Raw genomic sequence first — 23,833 nt, forward strand, 5'->3', positions numbered from 1 at the left:
TGACCAGCTAATCGGTCTCTCCTGTGATAGGTCAGCCAGCTAATCAGTCTCGCCTGTGATAGGCCAGTAGAATGACCAGCTAATCGGTCTCCTGTGATAGGCCAGCCAGCTAATCGGTCTCTCCTGTGATAGGCCAGCCAGCTAATCAGTCTCTCCTGTGATAGGCCAGTAGAATTACCAGCTAATCGGTCTCCTGTGATAGGCCAGCCAGCTAATCGGTCTCTCCTGTGATAGGCCAGCCAGCTAATCAGTCTCTCCTGTGATAGGCCAGCCAGCTAATCAGTCTCTCCTGTAATAGGCCAGCCAGCTAATCAGTCTCTCCTGTGATAGGCCAGCCAGCTAATCGGTCTCTCTTGTGATAGGCCAGCCAGCTAATCAGTCTCTCCTGTGATAGGCCAGCCAGCTAATCGGTCTCTCCTGTGATAGGCCAGGCAGCTAATCGGTCTCTCCTGTGATAGGCCAGCCAGTTAATCAGTCTCTCCTGTGATAGGCCAGCCAGCTAATCGGTCTCTCCTGTGATAGGCCAGCCAGCTAATCGGTCTCTCCTGTGATAGGCCAGGCAGCTAATCTGTCTCTCCTGTGATAGGCCAGCCAGCTAATCGGTCTCTCCTGTGATAGGCCAGCCAGCTAATCTGTCTCTCCTGTGATAGGCCAGCCAGCTAATCAGTCTCTCCTGTGATAGGCCAGCCGGTGGAACTGACGGACCTGGAGAACAGCGGCCTGTGTGACATCAGAGCCTTCGACTGTCGCAGCGTCCGCGTCTTCGGCCTGGGCTTCATCCAGTCGCCCGACCTCAGCTGCCACGCCACGCGGCTCAAGGTGAAGGATGCACCTGGCCACCAAGGTCACTGGCAGTGTGTGTGATTGGATGTTAAAGGAACACGCCAACATTTTGGGAAATTAGCTTACTGTCTTCTCCAGAGAGAGACAAGAAGATAGATACCAGGTTCCTCTCTGTGCGTTCAGTAGATAAGCTATCTGGCTGCATGGTAGCCTAGCTTAGCACAATGAATGGAAGCGGACAGTGCCGGTTAGCCTTCGGGAGACGTGTTAGTTGGTTAGTTGCCTAGGCTAACTGGCACTGTCCGCTTCCATTCATTGTGCGGATCGACACACGATTTCTCCTGGTGGGAGATCTCGGCGGGGGGCACGACTTCCCAATGCACTTCCGAAAAGGTCGGGAAAAGGTCGGGGCACGACGTGGAAAAACCTAGCTGATTTTGCGCGAGCTCCCACGTATTCCGATCCGCGCAATAACATTCACAGGGGTAGATGTCATCGTGGGACACAAGTTCCCGATGCATTGTCTCGTGGGATTATGCCCCCCGCAGCGATATTAATTGAGGGGCGGATTTGTGCCTAACTTTGGTCTAAAGATTCTGCACCATGCACGGTCTGCACAAAATAATTGATCATTTATCATTTATTTGTCCATGTTATTCAGCAGTAGGCTATTATGAGCACATTTTATTAGTTAGATTGGACATTTTTATTATTATTTCAAGCGGAGAATTGAGAAATTCTGCAATACTGATAGATGAAGTTATTTCAGGACACTGCCTAGTGAATAACAGTTCAAGTTTGTTTATTATATGTCACAACAAAATACAGAATACTTTATATGAAATGCTTATTTCTGAAAGAGCCCATGAGAGTGTGCTACATACAGTAAAAAAGAAAGTAAGTAAAAAAAAAGTTATTAAGAAGTAAGTGAAGTCAATATACATATATACAATATACCAATTTTTTTTGTAAAATGAGTAACAGTGAGGTACAATGCAGAAATTAGATGGGGTACAAAACTTAGGGTAGGGTGCAAATGAGGTATGGATGTAGTGCAAATCTCTTTAATAATAGGTAAATATAAAGTGTGTTAAAGTGTCTAAAGTGAGTAAAGTGAGTGGTAGGTGAGTGTTTGTTTAAAGTGAGTGTGTACATGTGGATGTGTGTGCAGTGAGTGTAGATGGCACCATCTTGTGTAGATGATGGGTTGTTACATAGTGTCATTGTCATTGAGCATCCTGATGGCCTGGGGATAGAAGCTCCTTCTGAGTCTCTCTGTGGCAAACCACAATCAGCCACTTATCACCTCTCCATCGTTGTCGTTGTGTAGTTCTGCGTTATGTTTATTTTCTCCGACGTCTTCTCATCATGGTCATTCCCCTTTAATGCAATCCGTAATCATAATAATTCACACCGTCAGACATGTTACCTTTCTTGGAACCTGTGGTTTATTACATAAACAAAAAGCCTCAGATGTTACCCATCTCGTATTGTCCTTGAAAAGTCTTTGATGGAACACTAAATTCATTATTCTATCGTCTTGTCTGCTGTTAGTCCAATGGTGGCTGAGGCCTCGTCGTTAGCCAAAACCCTTCTCTGTTAGCCGAAGCTAATGATGAGGTGTCACTCCCCTCCCCCACCCAGCGAGGGTGGAGAGGGATGAGAGTCTCTGATCAACTTGTGCGCTCTTCGGTGTGGTTCGTTTCTCATTCTAACTGTACCCGGAAGAAAACTCTATTATATTATCTTCGCCATAGCAACGACAGGCCCCGCCCCTCTTTTTGTTACCATTGCCATGGCAACTGCTTTTAACCTTTAGTATGGTTTCGATGTAAAACTCTGCATAGTTCTCTCTGACCAAATCTGCACTGTTCCCATGATGACTGTGATTATGATGATACTATCCTCTCAAAACTCATCTCTATATAGGTTGTAAACCAAATGCAAATCATCGATTTCCTTCAATGTGGATGTGTGTGCAGTGAGTGTAGATGGCACCATCTTGTGTAGATGATGGGTTGTTACATAGAGTCATTGTCATTGAGCATCCTGATGGCCTGGGGATAGAAGCTCCTTCTGAGTCTCTCTGTACTGGCCATGAGACTCCGGTAGCGCTTGCCTGACATGACAAAAATGACAACATGACAAATGAGTGTGAGTGAACAAAGCAATGAGTGCTTGAGAGGTTAGTCACCTTACTAAAAAATGCTTCAAATATTTGCATGACTAGAACAATTAGATTGTACATTTGATTATGTATGTCATCATGCAGCACAAGCATAATACAAGGAAAATAAATAAGGAAACCCATTATTATTTATTTATCCCAAATTAACATTCTGACGGCAGCCGGCCCCTGTGCACATCGCTATACATTAACAGTCATCTATTATAATCACATGTAACATTTTAAGCATTTTATGAACAAACTAAATTAGTTAGATTGGACATTTGAAAACGGTCTCGAATGGCCAAAACATGTCTGGAGATTATAGCTTGCTAACGTTACCAATTAAACGTTCTTTCTCACCAGTTAACCTGAAAGGCGTGCTGATCAGCAGTAATGCAACGTCATGATTGTCGATTGATGGGAGTATCGATAAATAGACAGATTTGTTTATGTAGTTATTAAGCAGCACATATAAATGACGAACTAACTTAGTTCATTAATAACTAACATAAATAGCATGGTAATAATACGTAGGTTATTGATCAATGAATGTATTGATAAATTAACTTATTATTACAAATGCTACACCAGTAGAAGTCATGTTATTTCCTCATTGTGAACTCGCTCGAAAATCTCTTGCTGTGTGGGTTCTCTCATTCATAACAATGGAAGCAATAACAAGAATAATAAGAGCTTAATTCCCTCTCCCTCATTTCGGGTTTATTTTTCCCCCTTCCTGATATCTGCCGATAGGGAGGTGTAGTGGTTACGTCATTTTTAGTTTTTTCGTGTTCCACCCTCTGTCCAATGCAATGTATTTCCCCATTGCCCATTTCTAAATCGTCTCGTTTTAAAACAAATAAAGCATGAACATTTGCATGGTGTACCTTTCTGTGCGTATTCATTCACAATCTATAGCTCAACCTGTACCCCCCCTCCCTCCTCCTCCATGCTGCTATGATGCCTGAATTTCCCCAAGGGGATCAATAAAGGAATATCTTATCTTATCTTATTACACACAGGAATAACCCTTGCGGAGAAGACACATGGATTACACACACAACAAGTCACGTGTTTCTCCTGCACATTATCACATGTGTTTCCAATATGTTTTCTCAGAACAGCCATGACATGTGATGATTCCACATAACACATGTAGCTAGTTTGTGTGAAGACCAGTCTCTGTGTCTCCCCCTCCTCAGTACATGAATGGTCTCTGTGTCTCCCCCTCCTCAGTACATGAATGGTCTCTGTGTCTCCCCCTCCCCAGTACATGATCTGTGTCTCCCCCTCCCCAGTACATGATCTGTGTGTCCCCCTCCCCAGTACATGATCTCTGTCTCCCCCTCCCCAGTACATGATCTGTGCCTCCCCCTCCTCAGTACATGAATGGTCTCTGTGTCTCCCCCTCCCCAGTACATGATCTGTGTGTCCCCCTCCCCAGTACATGATCTCTGTCTCCCCCTCCCCAGTACATGATCTGTGTGTCCCCCTCCCCAGTACATGATCTCTGTCTCCCCCTCCCCAGTACATGATCTGTGTCTCCCCCTCCCCAGTACATGATCTGTGTGTCCCCCTCCCCAGTACATGATCTGTGTGTCCCCCTCCTCAGTACATGATCTGTGTCTCCCCCTCCCCAGTACATGATCTGTGTCTCCCCCTCCCCAGTACATGATCTGTGTCTCCCCCTCCCCAGTACATGATCTGTGTCTCCCCCTCCTCAGTACATGAATGGTCTCTGTGTCTCCCCCTCCCCAGTACATGATCTGTGTCTCCCCCTCCTCAGTACATGAATGGTCTCTGTGTCTCCCCCTCCCCAGTACATGATCTGTGTCTCCCCCTCCCCAGTACATGATCTGTGTCTCCCCCTCCCCAGTACATGATCTGTGTCTCCCCCTCCCCAGTACATGATCTGTGTCTCCCCCTCCCCAGTACATGAATGGGCTCTGTGTCTCCCCCTCCCCAGTACATGAATGGTCTCTGTGTCTCCCCCTCCTCAGTACATGATCTGTGTCCCCCCTCCCCAGTACATGATCTGTGTCTCCCCCTCCTCAGTACATGAATGGTCTCTGTGTCTCCCTTTCCCCAGTACATGAACGGCGTGTGGGTCCCGGGGGAGAAGCAGAGGACCCCAGCCACCTTCCTCAGCTCGCGGGCGCTGGACTGTGCCGTCCCCTCCCTCAGCAGCACGGCGGTCCACACGGAGGACTTCATGATGGACGACAAGCCGTACGCACGCTGGGAGATGAAGGTACAACGCTCCTCTTCCTCACCAGGCAAGGAGGCTACGTTTTCCACATGAGCGTTTCACACGTCTCTGCAGAATACATCAAGTGTACAGAGTGAAATGAAATGATGTATGAAAATACTATTATGTACTTTACTACTATGCCTATACTACTATCTACTATGTACTATGCCTATACTACTACCTACTATGCTATTATGTCTATAATACTATTTACTAGGGGTGTGGAAATGTCTCGATTCTAAGATGCATCGCGATGCGGACGTGGACCATTCTGCGTCGATGCAGTGACAGAACATAATCAATGACTAAAATAAAAAAAAATAAAGAAAATGTATTCTTGCTAGCTTTTATGTTCTTTTACAATGTAGAGCTTTGTGATTTGCTCCACAACTATAAAGCGCCCTACAAATCAAATATATTATTATTATTGTATTATTAAAGCTAGTGCTCTGGTCATGCATCCACTCAACTCATAGAAAATACAGCATCAGGCTATTCTAAAAGTATTGCTGCTAATACTGATACTAATAAAGAGTATTGAACCGTTTTTAACAGCTGGGTATCGAGATACCTTTTTTTATTTTAATTTATTTTTATTTTTTTTCCCTCCTTTTTCCTCAGTTTTTCTCCCATCCCAATGTTAGTCGTTATGCCAATTCCCAATCCCCTTCCTGGTCGCTGCGCACTCTACCCCCTACAGTCGGTCTGGGAGAGTGGAGGCATCGAGATACCTTTCTAGTATCTGTATCATGCAACACTAGTAAAGACATTTATTTTGACATTCTGATTTAAGAACTTTCTAAATAAAAGTAAATTTATCTGACTGCTTGTATTAATTGATGAAAAAGTAGCCATGTGCAGTAATATAGATTATAAAATTGAGGATGTAATATATTATTGAGCTGCATCGAGATGCATCGTAGAATCTAATCTAATCTAATCTAATCATGGACAGCTGAATCGAATCGTGAGGCCAGTGAAGATTCACAGCTCTACTATCTACTCTGTACTAGGCCAGGGGTTCCCAAACTTTTCAGGCCAGGACCCAGAAAATAAGGCGTCAGAGAGCCGCGGCCCAATGCACATCGTCAGGCTTTTTTTTTTTTTTTTTTTGCCAGGCGACCGATTTTTTAAGCCAAATATCACTTCAATGCTATTACGTTAGTTCAAGTTAGTTATTCATTTATATGTGCTATTTATGAGAGGGCTAACTTGTTGCAAAATAATAATGATAATAATAATAACCTCATTAAAATACTATTGTTGCTTCGGTTGTTTTCAGCGTTTTATGTGCATAATCTGTTATTTACCGTACTTTTCGCACTATAAGCCGCACCTGACTATAAGCCGCAGCAGCTAAATTGAATGATGTGTACATATATAAGCCGCACTGGACTATAAGCCGCATGTGTTTTAATGTTTAATTACCATATGTAAGGAGTGGAGCCTGCGGCTTAATTTGACTCAACACGGGAAACCTCACCCGGCCCGGACACAGAAAGGATTGACAGATTGATTGCTCTTTCTCGATTCTGTGAGTGGTGGTGCATGGCCGTTCTTATATTGAGCTTTAAGTTCCCACCTCTACAGAGAATGACTCCCATTGGGACACAATACTGTCGGACAAATAACATTAACTCATTTACAAGTTGTATTAAGTTTAGCAAATAAGGGAACAGATAAATAACATTTCAATGCAGTAAAAAAAAGCAATATTTCGATTTTCGGGTTTTGTCCACATATAAACCGCACCGTTATATAAGCTGCAGGGTCGAAAAATGGGGAAAAAAGCCGCGGCTTATAGTCCGAAAAGTACGGTAGTTTGTAATGTTCGTTGAAATAAGTAGATTTTTTTGCTTTTGTTTATTTATTAAGTTAATATAAAACCATATAGTCACATTTTAGAATACAATAGAATAGAATACAACTAGAAACACTGTCCTGCTTCTAAGTTCAGGGGCCTGACAAAAAATTAAAAAAATAAATATAATTTTTTTTTTTTTTTTAATCATCTCGCTGCCTTTGGGTCGCGACCCCGACTTTGGGAACCACTGCAGTACCTAGGCTACTGTCCCTATACTACTACCTACTATGCTACTATATACTACTACCTACTATGCTACTATGTCTACACTACTACCTACTATGCTACTATACCTATACTACTACCTACTATGCTAATATGCCTATTAATACTACCTACCTACTATGCTACTATGTCTATACTACTATGCACTCAGAGTGTAGCACTCACTTAGCCGCCAGAGCTGGACCCCTCCTGCTGACTTCTCACAGTATCCCAACATCATCTCACTTCATGAAGGAAGCATCTTTTACTCCTATTGGTTTGGGGTCGGACCAAAATCCTACTCGGCCGCTGACAGCGTGTTTGTCCCGCCCCCTTCCTTCCTGTCTCAGGTGACCAACGACGGCTCCCAGTACAGCCGGGCCAAGGTGCTGACCATCTACGACGGCGTGTGCCAGGTCTGCGAGGCCTCACGCTCCGGACTCTGTAAGTTAAAGGTAACTCTACGCCACGCCACGTAACCCTGCATGTGCAAGCCAAGGGAGGCCTCTCTTCATTCCACTGTGTCAAATTGTTTATCTCCTGCTGGGCAGAAGATTTTGCATTGATTATACTGTTTGAAGTGGTGCAAATTCAAACAAGGCTTTAGGTGCCCTGGGCCAGCATGGTGCCAGAACGTACTGGTAGTGGCTGCAGGCCAGCGTAGTTTCTTTTGGTCAATTGTATTTTGTAAAATTGTAAAGCGCTTTGGATAAAAAGCTCTATAAAAATGATTGAATCAGATTTTGAAATCCTATATTTTGTGATAAAAAAATTTGGCATTCAAAGAAATTCAGGATAGGATCACCCTGATCCAGATTCAACATTAGCTAGCTAGCTAACACTAATGTTAGTATGTTCCTTCATCAAAAAACCCAAGATGACGGTCGGGGTTCATTCATAAAAAGGTTGATAAAGCTGAACAAAATCTGAATTCACGCTCCTCTAAGATGGAAGTCAGCTCATGTCAAGCTACCTTAATTCAGGAATTCTACGTCCGGTTAAAATCACTGCTGGCTGCTACCGCCGTAGATATATATAAAGACTAGATGGCGCAAGGCGGAGTCTCCCGTGTAGTTCACCGGCGGCCATCTTGCTACAGTTAACTATTCTGGTACGTATTATGGTAGCTGCTTTAAGGTGAGTGATCTGCACAAACAAAAATACTCTTAATTAACTCGCTGAAATCCTGACGGATTTAGAAACGGTTTGGTTTATTACAAACGTTATTAACGTGGCTATGATTCTTGCTTGGAAGAATCTTTATAAAAATAAAATATTTCATATGAAAGTCCATTATACGTATGCAGTATGATAACTACATCTCTGACATTTTTAACAAACCAAACAAATTTAGCAAGCTATGGTTAATTCAATAGTACATGCACTATAGACATTCATGTTATGAGTGGGCGTGCTACCCTGTAGCAAGATGGCCGCCATGTGGCAACGTCGGTCTCCGTTGTCCAGCTGCGCGGGTGAGTCATCTAGTCTTTATATATATCTATGGCTACCGCCACCTGCTGGTGTGGCTGTATAGCCTGGAGTTAGAGACAAATCTCCACACACATGTGCATATCCCCACAGGAATTTGCAGATCACTGCCAAAGAAAAAGTGTAACAAAATCATGTGTAAAAAAACTAAGACATGTAAATGATTATTGACATTTACAGATCTATGAACTCATTTACAGATCAGTGTACGCGTTTACAGATCTACTGTATGTACGGATTTACAGATCTATGTATGGTAAATGGTAAATGATAAATGGCTGCATTTATATAGCGCTTTTATCCAAAGCGCTTTACAATTTGTTCCTCACATTTTACCCGTTCACTCACACATTCACACACACATTCACACACCGACGGCGGAGGCGACCATGCACCGTGCCGACCTGCTCATCGGGAGCAATTAGGCGGTAAGTGTCTTGCTCAAGGACACATCGACACGCTGGCCGGGAGCAGCGGGAATCGAACCGGGAACCTCCGGATTACCAGACGACTGCTCTACCTCCCGAGCCACTGTCGCCCCTGGATTGAGATACAATTACACAGCTCTCCAAATAATATCGGAACAATAATGGCCCCACAGGGATCCTGTATATGCAGGTAGAGGGGTGCATGCAGCAGCAGATCTGGACAGAACTCTGGACTCAATCTCCTGTGGTTCTGCAAGAGGCTGAAGAACAAGCCTCCACTGGAACGTGATGCGTTCTCCCACTGTTTCCGTGGCCAGACCTGGCTTCCCTGATGGATCATTTGTTGGAAAGAGTGAGACCAGAGCGCCAGACTCTCACTCTGATAGCGCCAGACTGTGGGTCAGCCTGTGGGTCAGCCTGGGGGTCAGCCTGGGTGTCAGCCTGGGGGTCAGCCTGTGGGTCAGCCTGGGGGTCAGCCTGGGGGTCAGCATGCTGGTTACCCAACCTGATGCAGCTCCTGGCAGCTCCACCATTGATTGATTGATTGATTGAAAACTTTATTAACAGATTGCAGAATGGGTACAATACAGTACAGCTCAATACAAACAACTGCTAAGAGGATGAAGACCAGAAAAATACTTTTTCTGACTTGTCGTCCATTTTCAATTCATCAAGACATTTTAGAGACATACAAAATATACGGTACTATGTACGAAAGAGAACATCGTAAAAAAAAAATTGAAATCAGAAGCGGAAGAAAATTTACATTTGAGGGGGGTGGGGGTAAGCTCCATGGTGTCAGGAAGCCCCGTCCCAGGTGCTGTCTGCCTGTCCTCACACAGCATCTGAGGGCCTGGTTCCTGAGAGGCTGAACCTGGAGAATAGAGGCATTAATCCTGCTGTCGTCACAACCATTCAAAGCATGTGCACTTCTTCTACTGCCTCTGTTTCTGTCTCTGGATTAGATTTCCTGTCCTCTCTCTTTTCTCCAGTCTCTGCTTCAGCACTTTAAGCACTACTTCCACTGTGAAGGTCCATGTGTCGGCTGTCTGTCGGCTGTCACCAGGGTCTGTGAGGATAACACACTTTTCAGACATCCGCTGGTACTTTTTGCAAGGATCTAGGCACCTTAGAGCAGTGAAACGCAAGCTGACCCCTCAATGGGACCTCTCATTACTACTGTGTGTAGTAGTCTAATGGAATCCCCTTTTGTTTCAAGTTTCAAGTTTCTTTAATAGTTGTCATACAGAAGTACAGAATACTTTTGTACAAAATGCTTCTTACTGTTGCGCTCCAGAGACTGTGCAAGACAAGATAAGTATGAAATAAAAACATAGTAAAATTAGAAGTAAAAAAAAAAAAGAGGTCACAGTGTTCAGTTTAGACATATGTACAATGTTCGATGCAGAATAGACGTAGTTACCATACAATATACAATACTGTGCAGTGTACTAATATACAATACTATATAGTGCAAGGCAGAAATGGAGAAATGGGACGAGGTGCAATTTAGGTACAATTCACAGTAGGTGTACGAGTTGTAGTGCAAATCCTTTATCAATAAATATAAAGTGTAAGTGTGTTTGTGTGATCTAAAGTGTGGAGAGTGGGTGCTGCAGTGTGTTGTTTGTTTGAGTGAGTGTGTGCGTGTGGGTGTGTGTGCTGTGTGCATTTGATGGTTGTTGCATAGTGATTATTGTTCGTTTAGCGATTATTGTTCGTTTAGCAGCCTGATGGCCTGGGGATAGAAGCTTCTTCTGAGTCTTTCTGTGCTCGCCTTAAGACTCCGGTATCGCTTGCCTGACCGCAGCAGTTCAAAGAGGCAGTTGTTCGGGTGGCTCGAGTCCTTAATAATTCTCTTAGCCTTCCCCTTGCACCGCTTGTTGTAAATGTTCTGGAGGGTGGGAAGCCCCCCTCCAATTGTGCGTTCGGCTGAACGTGTCACTCTTTGTAGTCTGCTACGGTCTTGTGCAGTGCTATTCCCAAACCAGGAGGTGATGTTGCCGGTCAGGATGCTCTCTATTGTACATGAGTAGAAGTTCCTAAGGATCTTCTGACTGACTTGGAACTTCCTTAGGCGCCTGAGGAAGTAGAGGCGTTGTCGTGCCTTCTTCACAACACTGTCAATGTGTGTGGTCCATGTCAAGTCCTCGGATATGTGGGCTCCGAGGTACTTGAAACTGTTCACTCTCTCAACCGGTGCCCCTTGGAACAGGCCTCTTTGAGTCTTTCAAGACTGTTAGTGTTTCTCTTGGCCATCACATCGTTAGCAAGCTGAGCTCCTTCCAGACTGTCAATGGAGACAGCAGCGCTGCTATTCTGAGACCTAACTAGGGATGGGTACCGACCGAATCCGGTACTTTTAAATTTAAGGGTATCAAGGTCAAGGTCAACTTTATTTATATAGCACATTTAAAACCAACCGAAGTTGTACCAAAGTGATTCACAATATAACACAGAGAAATACTAAAAATACAATATAAAAGCTGAGAAATACAAAAAATATATATACAAAATACAGTATACACACAATCAGAAGCTGCAATACATTAAAACAATATAAAACACGACCAGGGATATATGGCTTACTAAGCCTCAAAACGCCAAAGAAAATTACTTAGAAAATAGGTGAGTCTTTAGCTGAGCCTTAACATTTTCTAGGGTCTGAGCAGACCTAATTTGTAGTGGAAGACTGTTCCACAGTTTAGGGGCTCGGACACCTTTTGTTTTTTGCCTAGACCTCGGGACATCTAAAAGTAGTTTGTTTGATGACCTCAGTGCTCTAACTGGGGTGCAAGCATGGAGAAGTTCAGCTAGGTACTGAGGGGCCAGACCATTTAAGGCTTTAAAAACAAACATCGCAATTTTAAAATCAATCCTGAAACCAACAGGGAGCCAGTGCAGGGAAGCTAGTACTGGTCTGATGTGCTCACGCCTCTTAGTGCCAGTCAAGCGGCGTGCAGCAGCGTTCTGCACTAGCTGCAGGCGTCGTAGGGAGAGCTGGTCGAGACCCACATATAGAGCATTACAGTAGTCCAGCCTTGACGATATGAAAGCATGGATGACCCTCTCCAGGTCTTTGGGAGAGAGTGCAATAAACAAACGGATACATTCACTGTGTGTTCTGCCTCTCATTTGTTGATGAAACAAAACCAACAGCAACACAATTTACCACCAAGAGTTGAAAAAAGGAGCCACAGTATCGACCGAATCACGTGGGTACTACCGAGTACCGATTCACGTGAGATCCACCGGTGCCACGTGAGATTTCGGTACTGCTAAAGCTCAAGCTCAATGCTATCTGACGAACAACACCACTGACCCTAAGCTGCCCCGGGAGGTCTTGTTCACATTTAACCCTTTCACTGCGACAATACAGAAGGTTAACCCTTTCACTACCACGCGACAAAGGGGTTAACACTTTCACTACCACACGACAAATGGGTTAACCCTTTCACTGCCACACTACAGAAGGTTAACCCTTTCACTACCACACTACCAAAGGGTTAACCCTTTCACTGCGACTATACAGAAGGTTAACCCTTTCACTGCCACACAACAAAGGGTTAACGCTTTCACAACCACACTACAGAAGGTTAACCATTTCACTACCACACTACAGAAGGTTAACCCTTTTACTACCACACTACATAAGGTTAACACTTTCACTGTGACAATACAGATGGTTAACCCTTTCACTGCCACACAACAAAGGGTTAACCATTTCACAACCACACTACAGAAGGTTAACCCTTTCACTACCACACTACAGAAGGTTAACCCTTTCACTACCACACTACCAAAGGGTTAACCCTTTCACTGCGACAATACAGAATGTTAACCCTTTCACTACCACACAACAACGGGTTAATCCTTTCACTACCACACTACAGAAGGTTAACCCTTTCACTACCATTAACCTTCTGCAGTGTGGTAGTGAAAGGTTAACCTTCTGTAGTGTGGTAGTGAAAGGTTAACGATAGATTATGAATATAACCGTAGTTCTATGAGTACTAGTGACGCTCAGCGTCATCTGCACATATCTCACTCCAGTGACGTGCACTGAATAAAAACTTCACAAATGCATCTTACATACCAGCATCCGTCTGGCCACACCCCCATCTGCTACCTACATAAGCAGGGGTGGGGCCACACACTCATCTCCTTCTCAAATTTCACCACAAGGCAAGATCAAAGGCAGCAGTGGCATCTAGACGCTGAGCGTCACTAGTACTCATAGAACTACGGTTATATTCATAACCTATCGTTCTATATCGTACTAGCTTCCGCTCAGCGTCATCTCCACAATGGGAGCTGAAGCTCGACAAATGTACCCCACTGAGGCCCCCCACAACCATCAGAACCGGGGAGGACCGAGCCCCCCGACCCTCCCTAATGGAGGGATACCCTCCCTATTGGAGGACAGGAGGGAGACGGATCCCCCTGGAAAAAGGGGGCCCGGAGAGGCCAATGACGCCACAGCATCAAGACCTCACCAGGCGGTCACTAGTGACACCGCCCCCCACATCGCCAGCGTATTCGGACAGGGCCCATCCAAGAGCAGGCACTTCCCCCCACTAGCACGCCGCCTGGCACACTGACCCTGGCATACTCAGGCAGTCAGCATGGCTGTAACTCGAAGCACTCAAGAGGCTACACTACAGCGGGAGCAGGCAGCGCACCGGGGAGACGACCTCCAGAAGAGGCCGATCCCTCAATCCAGGCAGCAGGCACTTGACCCGAGCCTGGAGCACTGCGGACGAGACAGGCGCCAAAGGGGTCAACTGAAAACAGCACCCCGGCGGAAGGGGCGTATGCTGGCATTGTTTGAGCACCATGTCAAAGCCTCCACCAAAAAATCCCCGACGCTCTAGAGGGGCCGAGGCAGAGAAGGCTGACACAATTGGCAGACGTCCTGAACGTGCAGGGGCATACTCAACCGGGTAACCCGGGAGTTGACTCCGCTCCAACACACCAGGGAATCAACCACCCTCTTCATGCGGTGGTTGTTCCTATAACCCCTCAGGAAAAAACTCCAAAACACACCTGCGGGTATACACTGGCTATACCGCAGTACAAGTGTTTCAGTTTTCAAAAAGGGGTTATCCCAGGCCTACGGGTCAACGAAAACAACTTCGGACTGGGCCCGGCGGACCGGGAAGCACACAGGGATGCCAGAGGAGTTCTATAAAGACCACCTCAACAGCCCCCTCTCAGCCATGCGTAAGCGGGAGAAGAGAGGGGCGAAAAGAATGGAGAACCAAGCCCCTTCATGACAGCACAAGGTACAACATGTACCAACAACAGTGTCTCCATAACGCCCAACCCTGTGACACCCAGGCCGACCCGGCATTTTTCCCCCTGAAAAAAGCACAAGTCCCTCAGGGTACCAGAACAGAAGATCTGCGTCCCCGGCGGACAACGGGTTAACTGACCTGGACCAGCGTGACCAGAACCAGTCCCGTGCCCTAATCACGCCGACATCCCCACTCCAGGAGAGGGGGTAGATACGCGTGTCGATCTAAAACATTATAGAGGGCGCCACCCAGACGGTCCTATTCGTACCGCGCTCAGTGGCCCACCCCAAGGGCGTGAGGCCCCTCTACCTATGCTTTGATCTATTCCGTTAACATCCCCCAGATATGAACGAGAATTCGTCGAGACCACCTAGTAAACTGGCGCTCCATCCCAGTTGCCCTATAAAAACGCCGTTTTAATAACGAGCAACCAAGGCGCACCAGCCTCATGCGTGATTCCTATCAGAAACACCCAGAGCCAGCACTATGTACACGTCGAGACCCAAAACACATCAATGGATAGTCTAACAAGACACCAGATACCGTTCCTCCAAGCCGCCTGGGGAACGACAAGAAGCCGATTTTTTATTTAAAAAAAATTCAGAAAAAATAATACGGACATGGGTCCCATGCGACGCGGCTGAGGGAAACACCACCCCGTCAACCACACTTCATAAGAGGGGACGGTGAGCGACGTACCCCTATGACGGGGGGGAACCCATGACTCAACAGACCTGTAAGGCGAGGAGTCAGGGAAACCCTAAACAATACCCCATCCACCTACTCCAAAAAGGAGAGGACGGGGAACCCCCAGAGAGACTTCCCACGCGAGCTGTATAGATTGAAAAGAAATATTGCAACATTGAGCTATGTAACACTTGGGTTAGGACTCTCCGAGGAGGAGGCTCTGAACCAATACACACTCAATAATCGAATTTAATCGAATACACATACAATAGAGCAGAACTCCTTTTTGAAGTTCTACTCACCTTGACAATCTGAGGAGGAGGCTCTGAAACTCTGAGGAGGCTCCCTCACTGGGAAGGAGGGTCCGAACTCACAGAAGGCACTTCTCCCTGAGGAGGAGCTTCGTGAGGAGGAGGCTCTGACAACTCCCTGAAACAGATCCATAACATGGAACCTGAACAACTCACGGAAGTCTTACCAATAGAAACGCGCTCAGTGACGTACTCTATGGCAGGGGAATTTCCGCGGTGCACACGCCCAATCTTTCAGGGCGTGGGACCAGGAAACTCCCTACCCCCCCCGCCCCTACCCTGTAACGTGCCGAACAGCAACGTGATAGGAACCCTGAAGGACAGGGGGTTTTAACCCCTGACCAATCAGAAAAGGGGAGGAAAGGTTTACCAGTTCACCCCTTTACGACCCCTCACCCCTGATACGATGTAATGACAAAGTAGAGCCATGACCCAGTCATAGCATGCTACATGAAGCATTTAACAGCTTCACATAGCTCATGTGCTTTTTACTAAGGAAAAAACACAGAACAGAGAGGGCCCCTTTAAGAGCCCCGGTACCAGACTTACACATGTGCTTCTGTGGGCCAAAATCTAACCCAGTTGTAGATCTCAACGACACACACAACCCTTCATCACAAAAAAAAATGGCAAAAGTACACTCTTACTACAGAGGAACGCCGTTTTTCATAACGAGAGAGACATAAGTCCTTGATTACGTATTGGCCACAGGCCTTGCTAAGCACACATGATAGTGACCAAACAACCTTTTCCCTAGGAAAATAATCGTTTCTCAAGCGGAAGCACAACCCCAGCAGCTTAAGCTGAGGGTTACATCGTATCCCCACAAACACAGTGACACAATATATTGTAAACAAACATGTCTGAGAGGAGGGGGGAAGCCCCAGGGAAACCGGGGGGGTCACCCCTCCTACCTTACCCTTGATACGACCAGGTTGAACAGGTACCCCTGTTAATATGTGAACATGCTGTTCATTGTCATCACAGGCTGAGAAAAGGATTCATTCCTCAATCACATGTCACTAAGCATAGCTTCACAGGTTAATTAACCCACTTAGTTGTGAGTTCACCCACGTTACAAACGTTACATGAACACACATGTTCTCATCACAACTAACCAGTTCATTTTTACACATGTAAAAAACAACGCCGATTTTCTATGTAGAGAGAAGCTATACCAGACAAGACAATTCACACACAACACGCGTCGTATCCTCAATGTATTGCAGCAACACACGTTTTGGAAACATCGTTATTACAAAACATTTAGAAGGGAAGGAAAGAAGAAGTGTTTAAAGTCCGGTCAGGACTCATACCTCCACCCTGAGCGCAGGCCGAGAGGACTGCAACACTGGTTAACGGGACACCGAAGTCGAACCCGGCATCTCCTGCATTGGTGACGAGGGTAATGTCCGCTACGCCACCCAGCCGCCGTTCTCCATGTTGACGAAGTCCTCGCTGGCATGGCACCCGGTGTAGGGTCGACTAACATCCTCTGTCAAAGATGACGTCGTAGTCAGAGTGTTTAAGGCATGTTATACTCATAGTAACGTTCAACAGTGTAGCATTAAGCTAACAGCCGCCCGACTGATAGCAACAAGCTAACGTTTCCTAGCCTAGTGAACACAACAAGCTAGCACAGCAGCTAACAGCTGACTGGCTAACAGTAGGCCACAAACTAGCACGCAAGCTAAGCAGCTATCACCTGAACTGTACACAACGACATAACAAGCCACACTTCAGACAGGCCGCCGCCTGAAACCCTCCTCATCCTAAGAGAGAAGAGAAAAAGAAATGTCAAACACAGTTTTCAACGGTGATATACCAGACATACCGCGGAGTCGGCTCAATTCCCATACAGGCTGCAGCCGACTTGAGCATGGAACTACCGATAAAGAAGATCCATACCCACATTTCCTCGTGTTTTAGGGTGTACTCTCACATTCATGTGAAAGATGGGGCCTGCACGGGACAGAGAAGCATCCGCTTGTCCAGAGAATCCCGGGTTCAAACCAGGTCTCGGTCACGGCCCACTAGTTTGACCATCATGGGCGTCAGACCAGGATCCTCCGTCCGCCACCTAAGAAGCCGAGCAGAGGACCCCAATCTGGGGCCGGCCTTCGTAAAATTGTCAGCTAACCCCCATAGCATTAGCAGACAACTGGCGCTCGCAAGCAAAACATTACTCACCCAGCTCGGAAGCAACCAGTTTCTCACAACAGCCGGTGCCTCCCACAGTCCAGCTGTATAACCGGAGGTTCAATACCTATCCAGCCGCAGCAAGGAGGACTGCAGGTGGGGAGTATATCAGCGACGCGAGCCCCTAATACGAAAAAGCCGGTGGAGGTCAGAATGATCATCATCTTCCAGACACTCCAGTGACGAAGACATTATCACCGTATTTTCTCAAAATAGTGAGAGAGAAAATAAAGATATAACGTCAACGTATCTCCGTGTTCTTTTCTTCAGCTAAATACTTTCTTTCCCACGTCAAGTGATTGGTATACAGGCACTCTCTTGGGGTGAAATTTGAGAAGGAGATGAGTGTGTGGCCCCACCCCTGCTTATGTAGGTAGCAGATGGGGGTGTGGCCAGACGGATGCTGGTATGTAAGGTGCATTTGTGAAGTTTTTATTCAGTGCATGTCACTGGAGTGAGATATGTGCAGATGACGCTGAGCGGAAGCTAGTACGATATAGAACCTTCTGTAGTGTGGTAGTGAAAGGGTTAACCTTCTGTAGTGTGGTAGTGAAAGGGTTAACCTTCTGTAGTGTGGTAGTGAAAGGTTAACCGTCTGTAGTGTGGTAGTGAAAGGTTAACCTTCTGTAGTGTGGTAGTGAAAGGTTAACCTTCTGTAGTGTGGTAGTGAAAGGGTTAACCTTCTGTAGTGTGGTAGTGAAAGGTTAACCTTCTGTAGTGTGGTAGTGAAAGGTTAATCTTCTGTAGTGTGGTAGTGAAAGGTTAACCTTCTGTAGTGTGGTAGTGAAAGGTTAATCTTCTGTAGTGTGGTAGTGAAAGGTTAACCGTCTGTAGTGTGGTAGTGAAAGGGTTAACCTTCTGTAGTGTGGTAGTGAAAGGGTTAACCTTCTGTAGTGTGGTAGTGAAAGGTTAACCTTCTGTAGTGTGGTAGTGAAAGGTTAACCTTCTGTAGTGTGGTAGTGAAAGGTTAACCTTCTGTTGTGTGGCAGTGAAAGGTTAACCGTCTGTAGTGTGGTAGTGAAAGGGTTTTAAGTCGCATTGGATAAAAGTGTCAGCTAAATGACTAAATGTACATTTAAACGTACGCCAATATTAATATAACTGGGGTTATAATTCATAACCTTCGTTATCTGGTTAAATGAGCAGCCCCGCGTCTTGGCACTTTGACAGCTGCTCCTGAGTACAGAGGAGTACGGCTTGGGTTCCTGAATGAAGAAAACAGACGGAACCTTGTCTTCACTGAGGAGCCCCCGGAGAACCCTGGAGAACCCTGGAGAACCCTGGTGTCTCTTTAACCCACAGACACACACACACACACACACATACACACACACACACACACACGCATGGCACGCGCACGCACACACACCTCTTAGCTGTCCCTCGTGTTCGATGATGACGCTTGCTCCAGGGATGGTTCAGCAACACTCGTGGGCGTTGAGTCCGATCCTCGAGCCGCACACCCATCGTTGCGTGCGCCTCTCAGATCTTCGGTCTTGGTTGGTTCGGTGTATTTGGGAAACTGCAGCGGCACAAGTGACTTGCCAGGCTGATCTGTCGAGTGCCAGAGTTTCAAGCTGCGTGGTGTTGATGTTTGCACACTTTAGGGGGTCCCTGGTATAGTCCTTAAAGCGCCTCTTTTGGCCTCCAGCAGCCCGCTCTGCTCCTCTCAGTTGGCCATAGTAACACACACACAAGTCAAGTCAAGTCAGTTTTATTTGTATAGCACATTTCCAGGCAGCGGCAGCTGACACCAAAGTGCTTCACAAGCAAGTTGATAAAAACAAATTAGTGTGAGGCAAGGTATAAGATTAAAAGAAAGAAAAAAAACATAGCAAAGCAATGAAAGCAACAAAAACAAACAGTATAATAATAATAATAATAATAAATCAAATTTATATAGCGCCTTTCATAGAACCCAAGGTCGCTTTACAATCAGGACAAAAAATAGGGCAAGGAAAGTAGGGGGGGAGGGGGAAAGGGGATGAGGGAAAGTAGGGGATAATGGACCTAATTTAATCTAAAACTAACTGATGGGGAAAGCCTTGGTGAAGAGGTGTGTTTTTAGAGCGGATTTGAAGGTGTCCAGGGTTGGGGCGTTGCGGATTTCGGGGGGGAGAGAGTTCCAGAGGGTAGGGGACGCCACGCTGAAGGCTCTGTCCCCAAAAGTCCGTAACCTGGTGCGAGGGATGGAGAGGAGACCTAGATCAGAGGATCGTAGGTTCCGGGATGGAGTGTACTGGTGGAGGAGATCAGACAGGTACCGGGGGGCGAGGGCATGGAGGGATTTGTAGGTGAGGAGCAGGAGTTTGAAGGTGATGCGGAACCTGACTGGAAGCCAGTGGAGATGGATGAGGGTGGGGGTGATGTGCTGCCAGGGCTTGGTGTGAGTGAGAACCCTGGCAGCTGAGTTCTGGACATACTGGAGCCTGTCCAGGGCTTTGCTGGGTACCCCGAACAGGACTCCATTACAATAGTCCAACCGGGAGGTGACAAATGAGTGGATCAGGGTCTCCGCCACAGAGTCTGAGAGTGAGGGTCGGAGACGGGAGATGTTCCTGAGGTGGTAGAAGGCAGACTTGGTGACAGATTTGATGTGGGAGTGAAATGAAAGTGTGGAGTCAAGGGTGACGCCCAGGTTACGGACTTCGAGAGACGGGGAGATGGAAGAGCCGTCAACGTGGAGGAGGAGATCTCCAACCTTCCCGAGCAGTGCCTTGGGGGCCACAACCATGAGCTCTGTCTTTTTGCTGTTGAGTTTGAGTAATTTGGTTGCCATCCAGGTTTTTATAGCGTGGAGGCAGTTGACTACAGACTGTGGGGGGAGCTGGGAGGATGGTGAGGTGCTGATGTAGAGCTGAGTATCATCAGCATAACAGTGGAAGTTGAGTCCGTGGTGACGTATAATCTGACCGAGGGGGAGCATGTAGATGGTGAATAGTAGGGGACCCAGCACAGAGCCCTGGGGGACACCGTGGTTGACTGGGGCCGGGGGGGAGGATGAGCCGCTGACGCTGACAAACTGAGATCTATTAGTGAGATATGAATGAAACCATGACAGAGCTGTACCGGTGATGCCTAGGTTGTCAGAGAGGCATTTGAGGAGGACTGAGTGGGATATTGTGTCGAACGCCGCGGAGAGGTCGAGAAGGATGAGGAGGCTGATGTGTCCGGAGTCTGCAGCAAGGAGGAGGTCATTAGTGATCTTGATGAGGGCGGTCTCTGTGCTGTGATGTGCTCGGTAGGCTGACTGAAGGGGTTCGTAGAGCTCATGGTTGGACAGATGTTGATGAAGCTGGGCGGCGACTGCCCTTTCCAAGGTTTTGCTTAGGAAAGGAAGGTTGGAGATCGGCCGGTAGTTGTCCAGCACCTCAGGGTCCAAACCAGGCTTTTTTAGGATGGGAGTGATGGAGGCGGTTTTGAAACAGGAGGGAACTATTCCAGATGACAGAGAGGAGTTGATGATGTCCGTTATGATGGGGCAGAGGGTAGGAAGGCAGGCCTTGACCAGTACCGTAGGCATGGGGTCGAGGGAGCAGGTGGAAGCTTTGGCTCTGGTAACCAGCTTCATGACCAGCGGAACATCCACTGGGGAGAAGGAGGAGAGAGAGCACTGGGGATGGAGGGATGCAGCTGGGAGCATGTAGTCCGGCGTCAGGGGTAAGTGAGGAGGGGAGGGGGCGGGCACCATGAGTTGTTGGTGGATGGAAGTCACTTTAGCCTGGAAAAAGTCCAGGAACTTAGAGCAGAGGTCAGGAGCATCAGTGTGGGAGGCAGTGAGAGGGCGGAGGAGACGATTTATGGTTGAAAAAAGCGATCAGGATTAAAAACATAATAAAGCAATGAAAGTAATAAAAACTGGTAGGACACAGTAAAACAAAGAGGACACACACACACACACACACGCGCACACGCGCACACACACACACACACACACACACACACACACACACACACACACACACACACACACACACACACACACACACACACACACACACACACACACGCACATCCACACCTGCCAATGTTGAATAAAATTTAAGGACCTGTTAGGATGAACTTGTTGTGTGTTTATTTATAGTCTGTTTCCTGTCTGTTATCCGGAGTCTCAGGAGGAAGAGAAGCCAAAAGAAAAACAAACTGAGAAAAGCAACATGTAGTTTGGAAAAACAAGCTTAATATTGGTCTCTGTTTGTGTAACATTGAGATTTTATCTAATTGTTATTATTAAGGCTGTCAAATATATCGCGTTAATATCGCGTTAACTCCCGATTCTATTAATGCCACTAATTTTTTTAACTCAAGATTAACTAAAAAAAAAAAAAAAAAAATTTTTACTAGACTTCACTCAGGTGTATTATTGATGCTCTCATTGATACTATGTTTGTTTCTGAAGTGTGTGTGTGTGTGTGTGTGTGTGTGTGTGTGTGTGTGTGTGTGTGTGTGTGTGTGTGTGTGTGTGTGTGTGTGTGTGTGTGTGTGTGTGTGTGTGAGATATAGAGAGAGAGGGGGGTGAGAGAGATGAGGAAGGGGCAAAAGAGAAAAAGACCTGGGAGAGTGTGTGTGTGAGGGAGAGAGGGGGGTGTGTGATTAATCAGCCCTTGTGTGTGTGAATGTAACAAGTTCCTAACGTTTTCTTTCCCCTATTATTTCATGCACACTTTATTCATTGTTTTAAATTATTATTTTCTTTTGTTATTTTGTGCATCACTCTGTTTTGAATTTGATGCAAATTTGCAATGCATGAGGGTCATCCTTTTGTGTTAAATGGCTGCACAAAGCAAGCATTTGTTGACTCGCATGTTGATAAGAGTATTAAAACTTGGAACTTGAAAAAGATCTGTTTAAGGTAAAAAAAAAAAAAAAAAAAAGTGCGATTAATTTGCGATTAATCGCGAGTTAACTATGGACAATCATGCGATTAATCGAGTTAAATATTTTAATCGTTTGACAGCACTAGTTATTATGTCTCCCTCTCTCTCTCTCTCTCTCTCTCTCTCTCTCTCTCTCTCTCTCTCTCTCAGGAGAGCACATGTAACATAGATGGGATGTGCTTCTCGGAGGGAGACTCCAACCCCACCAGTCCTTGCCTCCTCTGTGATCCCAGCACGTCCAGGTTTTCCTGGTCTCTAAATCAAGGTAAACAAAACAGCTACTATCACATCATTGAAGGGGGGCAGACGTAGCCTTAACCCTTTCACCGCCACACTACAGACGGTTAACCCGTTCACTACCACACTACAGACGGTTAACCGTATACCAGTCTGATTCGGACTCGCGGGCTGGAAGCGATCGTTTCCGCTTTGGTTGGATTCAGAGGCATGCGCCACACGCATTTTCACAGAAATACACGCAATATCTGCATTATTACCACACATATAGATGTTGTTCAACCAGCTAATGTGTCTGTGTCTTTCCCAATACAAATAAACCATCTATACTTTTTCAGGAGTACAGTCACACTGATCATCATTCTAAAATGAATTCTAACATTCTAATTAATTAGATAATAACTGGTTATACATGCAAAATGGACAATAGAACACTGGAACTGTAAATCTTTAAAAAAATCTTCAAACAGGGACTGACTTTGCAATAGCTGCAATAGCTATAGCTGCTATAGCATACACTGTATACTGTATACACATATATGTATACTCTATTTAAAAATGTAGACTGAGGTCTGCTATAGTATAGCAGACCTCAGTCTACTTTTTTAAATGTCATTCAATGCCATTCATGTTGAAACGTGTGTAAAAACACTCATGGAAGTTACAGTATAGGTAATTCAGGTAATTCACCCTTAACATTTATTTGCTCTCTTTTTCATATTTGTGTATAACTATCACAGCCTTGAACCACGCAACACACAATTTATCTTCTTACTTCATACAGCTTCTTTCCAGCAGAGCATGAATCCAACTTCCTGTTCCTGTTTACAAGTTCATACACGTCTGAGGTGTAACTGTCCCCTAATCGTTGACCTTTGGTTCTGACCTCCATCGTACTTTGGTTCTGACCTCCATCGTACTTTGGTTCTGACCTCCATCGTACTTTGGTTCTGACCTCCATTGTACTTTGGTTCTGACCTCCATCGTACTTTGGTTCTGACCTCCATCGTACTTTGGTTCTGACCTCCATTGTA

The 23,833-nt window shown here is 45.9% G+C and overlaps 1 protein-coding gene across 1 annotated transcript in view; it reads left to right on the forward strand.

Annotated features, from left to right (window-relative positions):
* LOC311236995 (von Willebrand factor D and EGF domain-containing protein-like) overlaps positions 1-23,833 on the forward strand; it is a gene marked incomplete at its 3' end in the record, with an annotated part of 171,117 nt that overhangs the window by 48,927 nt on the left and 98,357 nt on the right. The window contains 4 exon segments of the mRNA XM_084324804.1: positions 683-819; positions 5,043-5,204; positions 7,623-7,727; positions 22,713-22,827. Coding sequence (XP_084180930.1) covers positions 683-819; positions 5,043-5,204; positions 7,623-7,727; positions 22,713-22,827 — 519 coding nt within the window.

Source organism: Notolepis coatsorum (genome assembly GCF_963971535.1).
Source record: "Notolepis coatsorum genome assembly, chromosome: 1".
NCBI lineage: Eukaryota > Metazoa > Chordata > Actinopteri > Aulopiformes > Paralepididae > Notolepis > Notolepis coatsorum.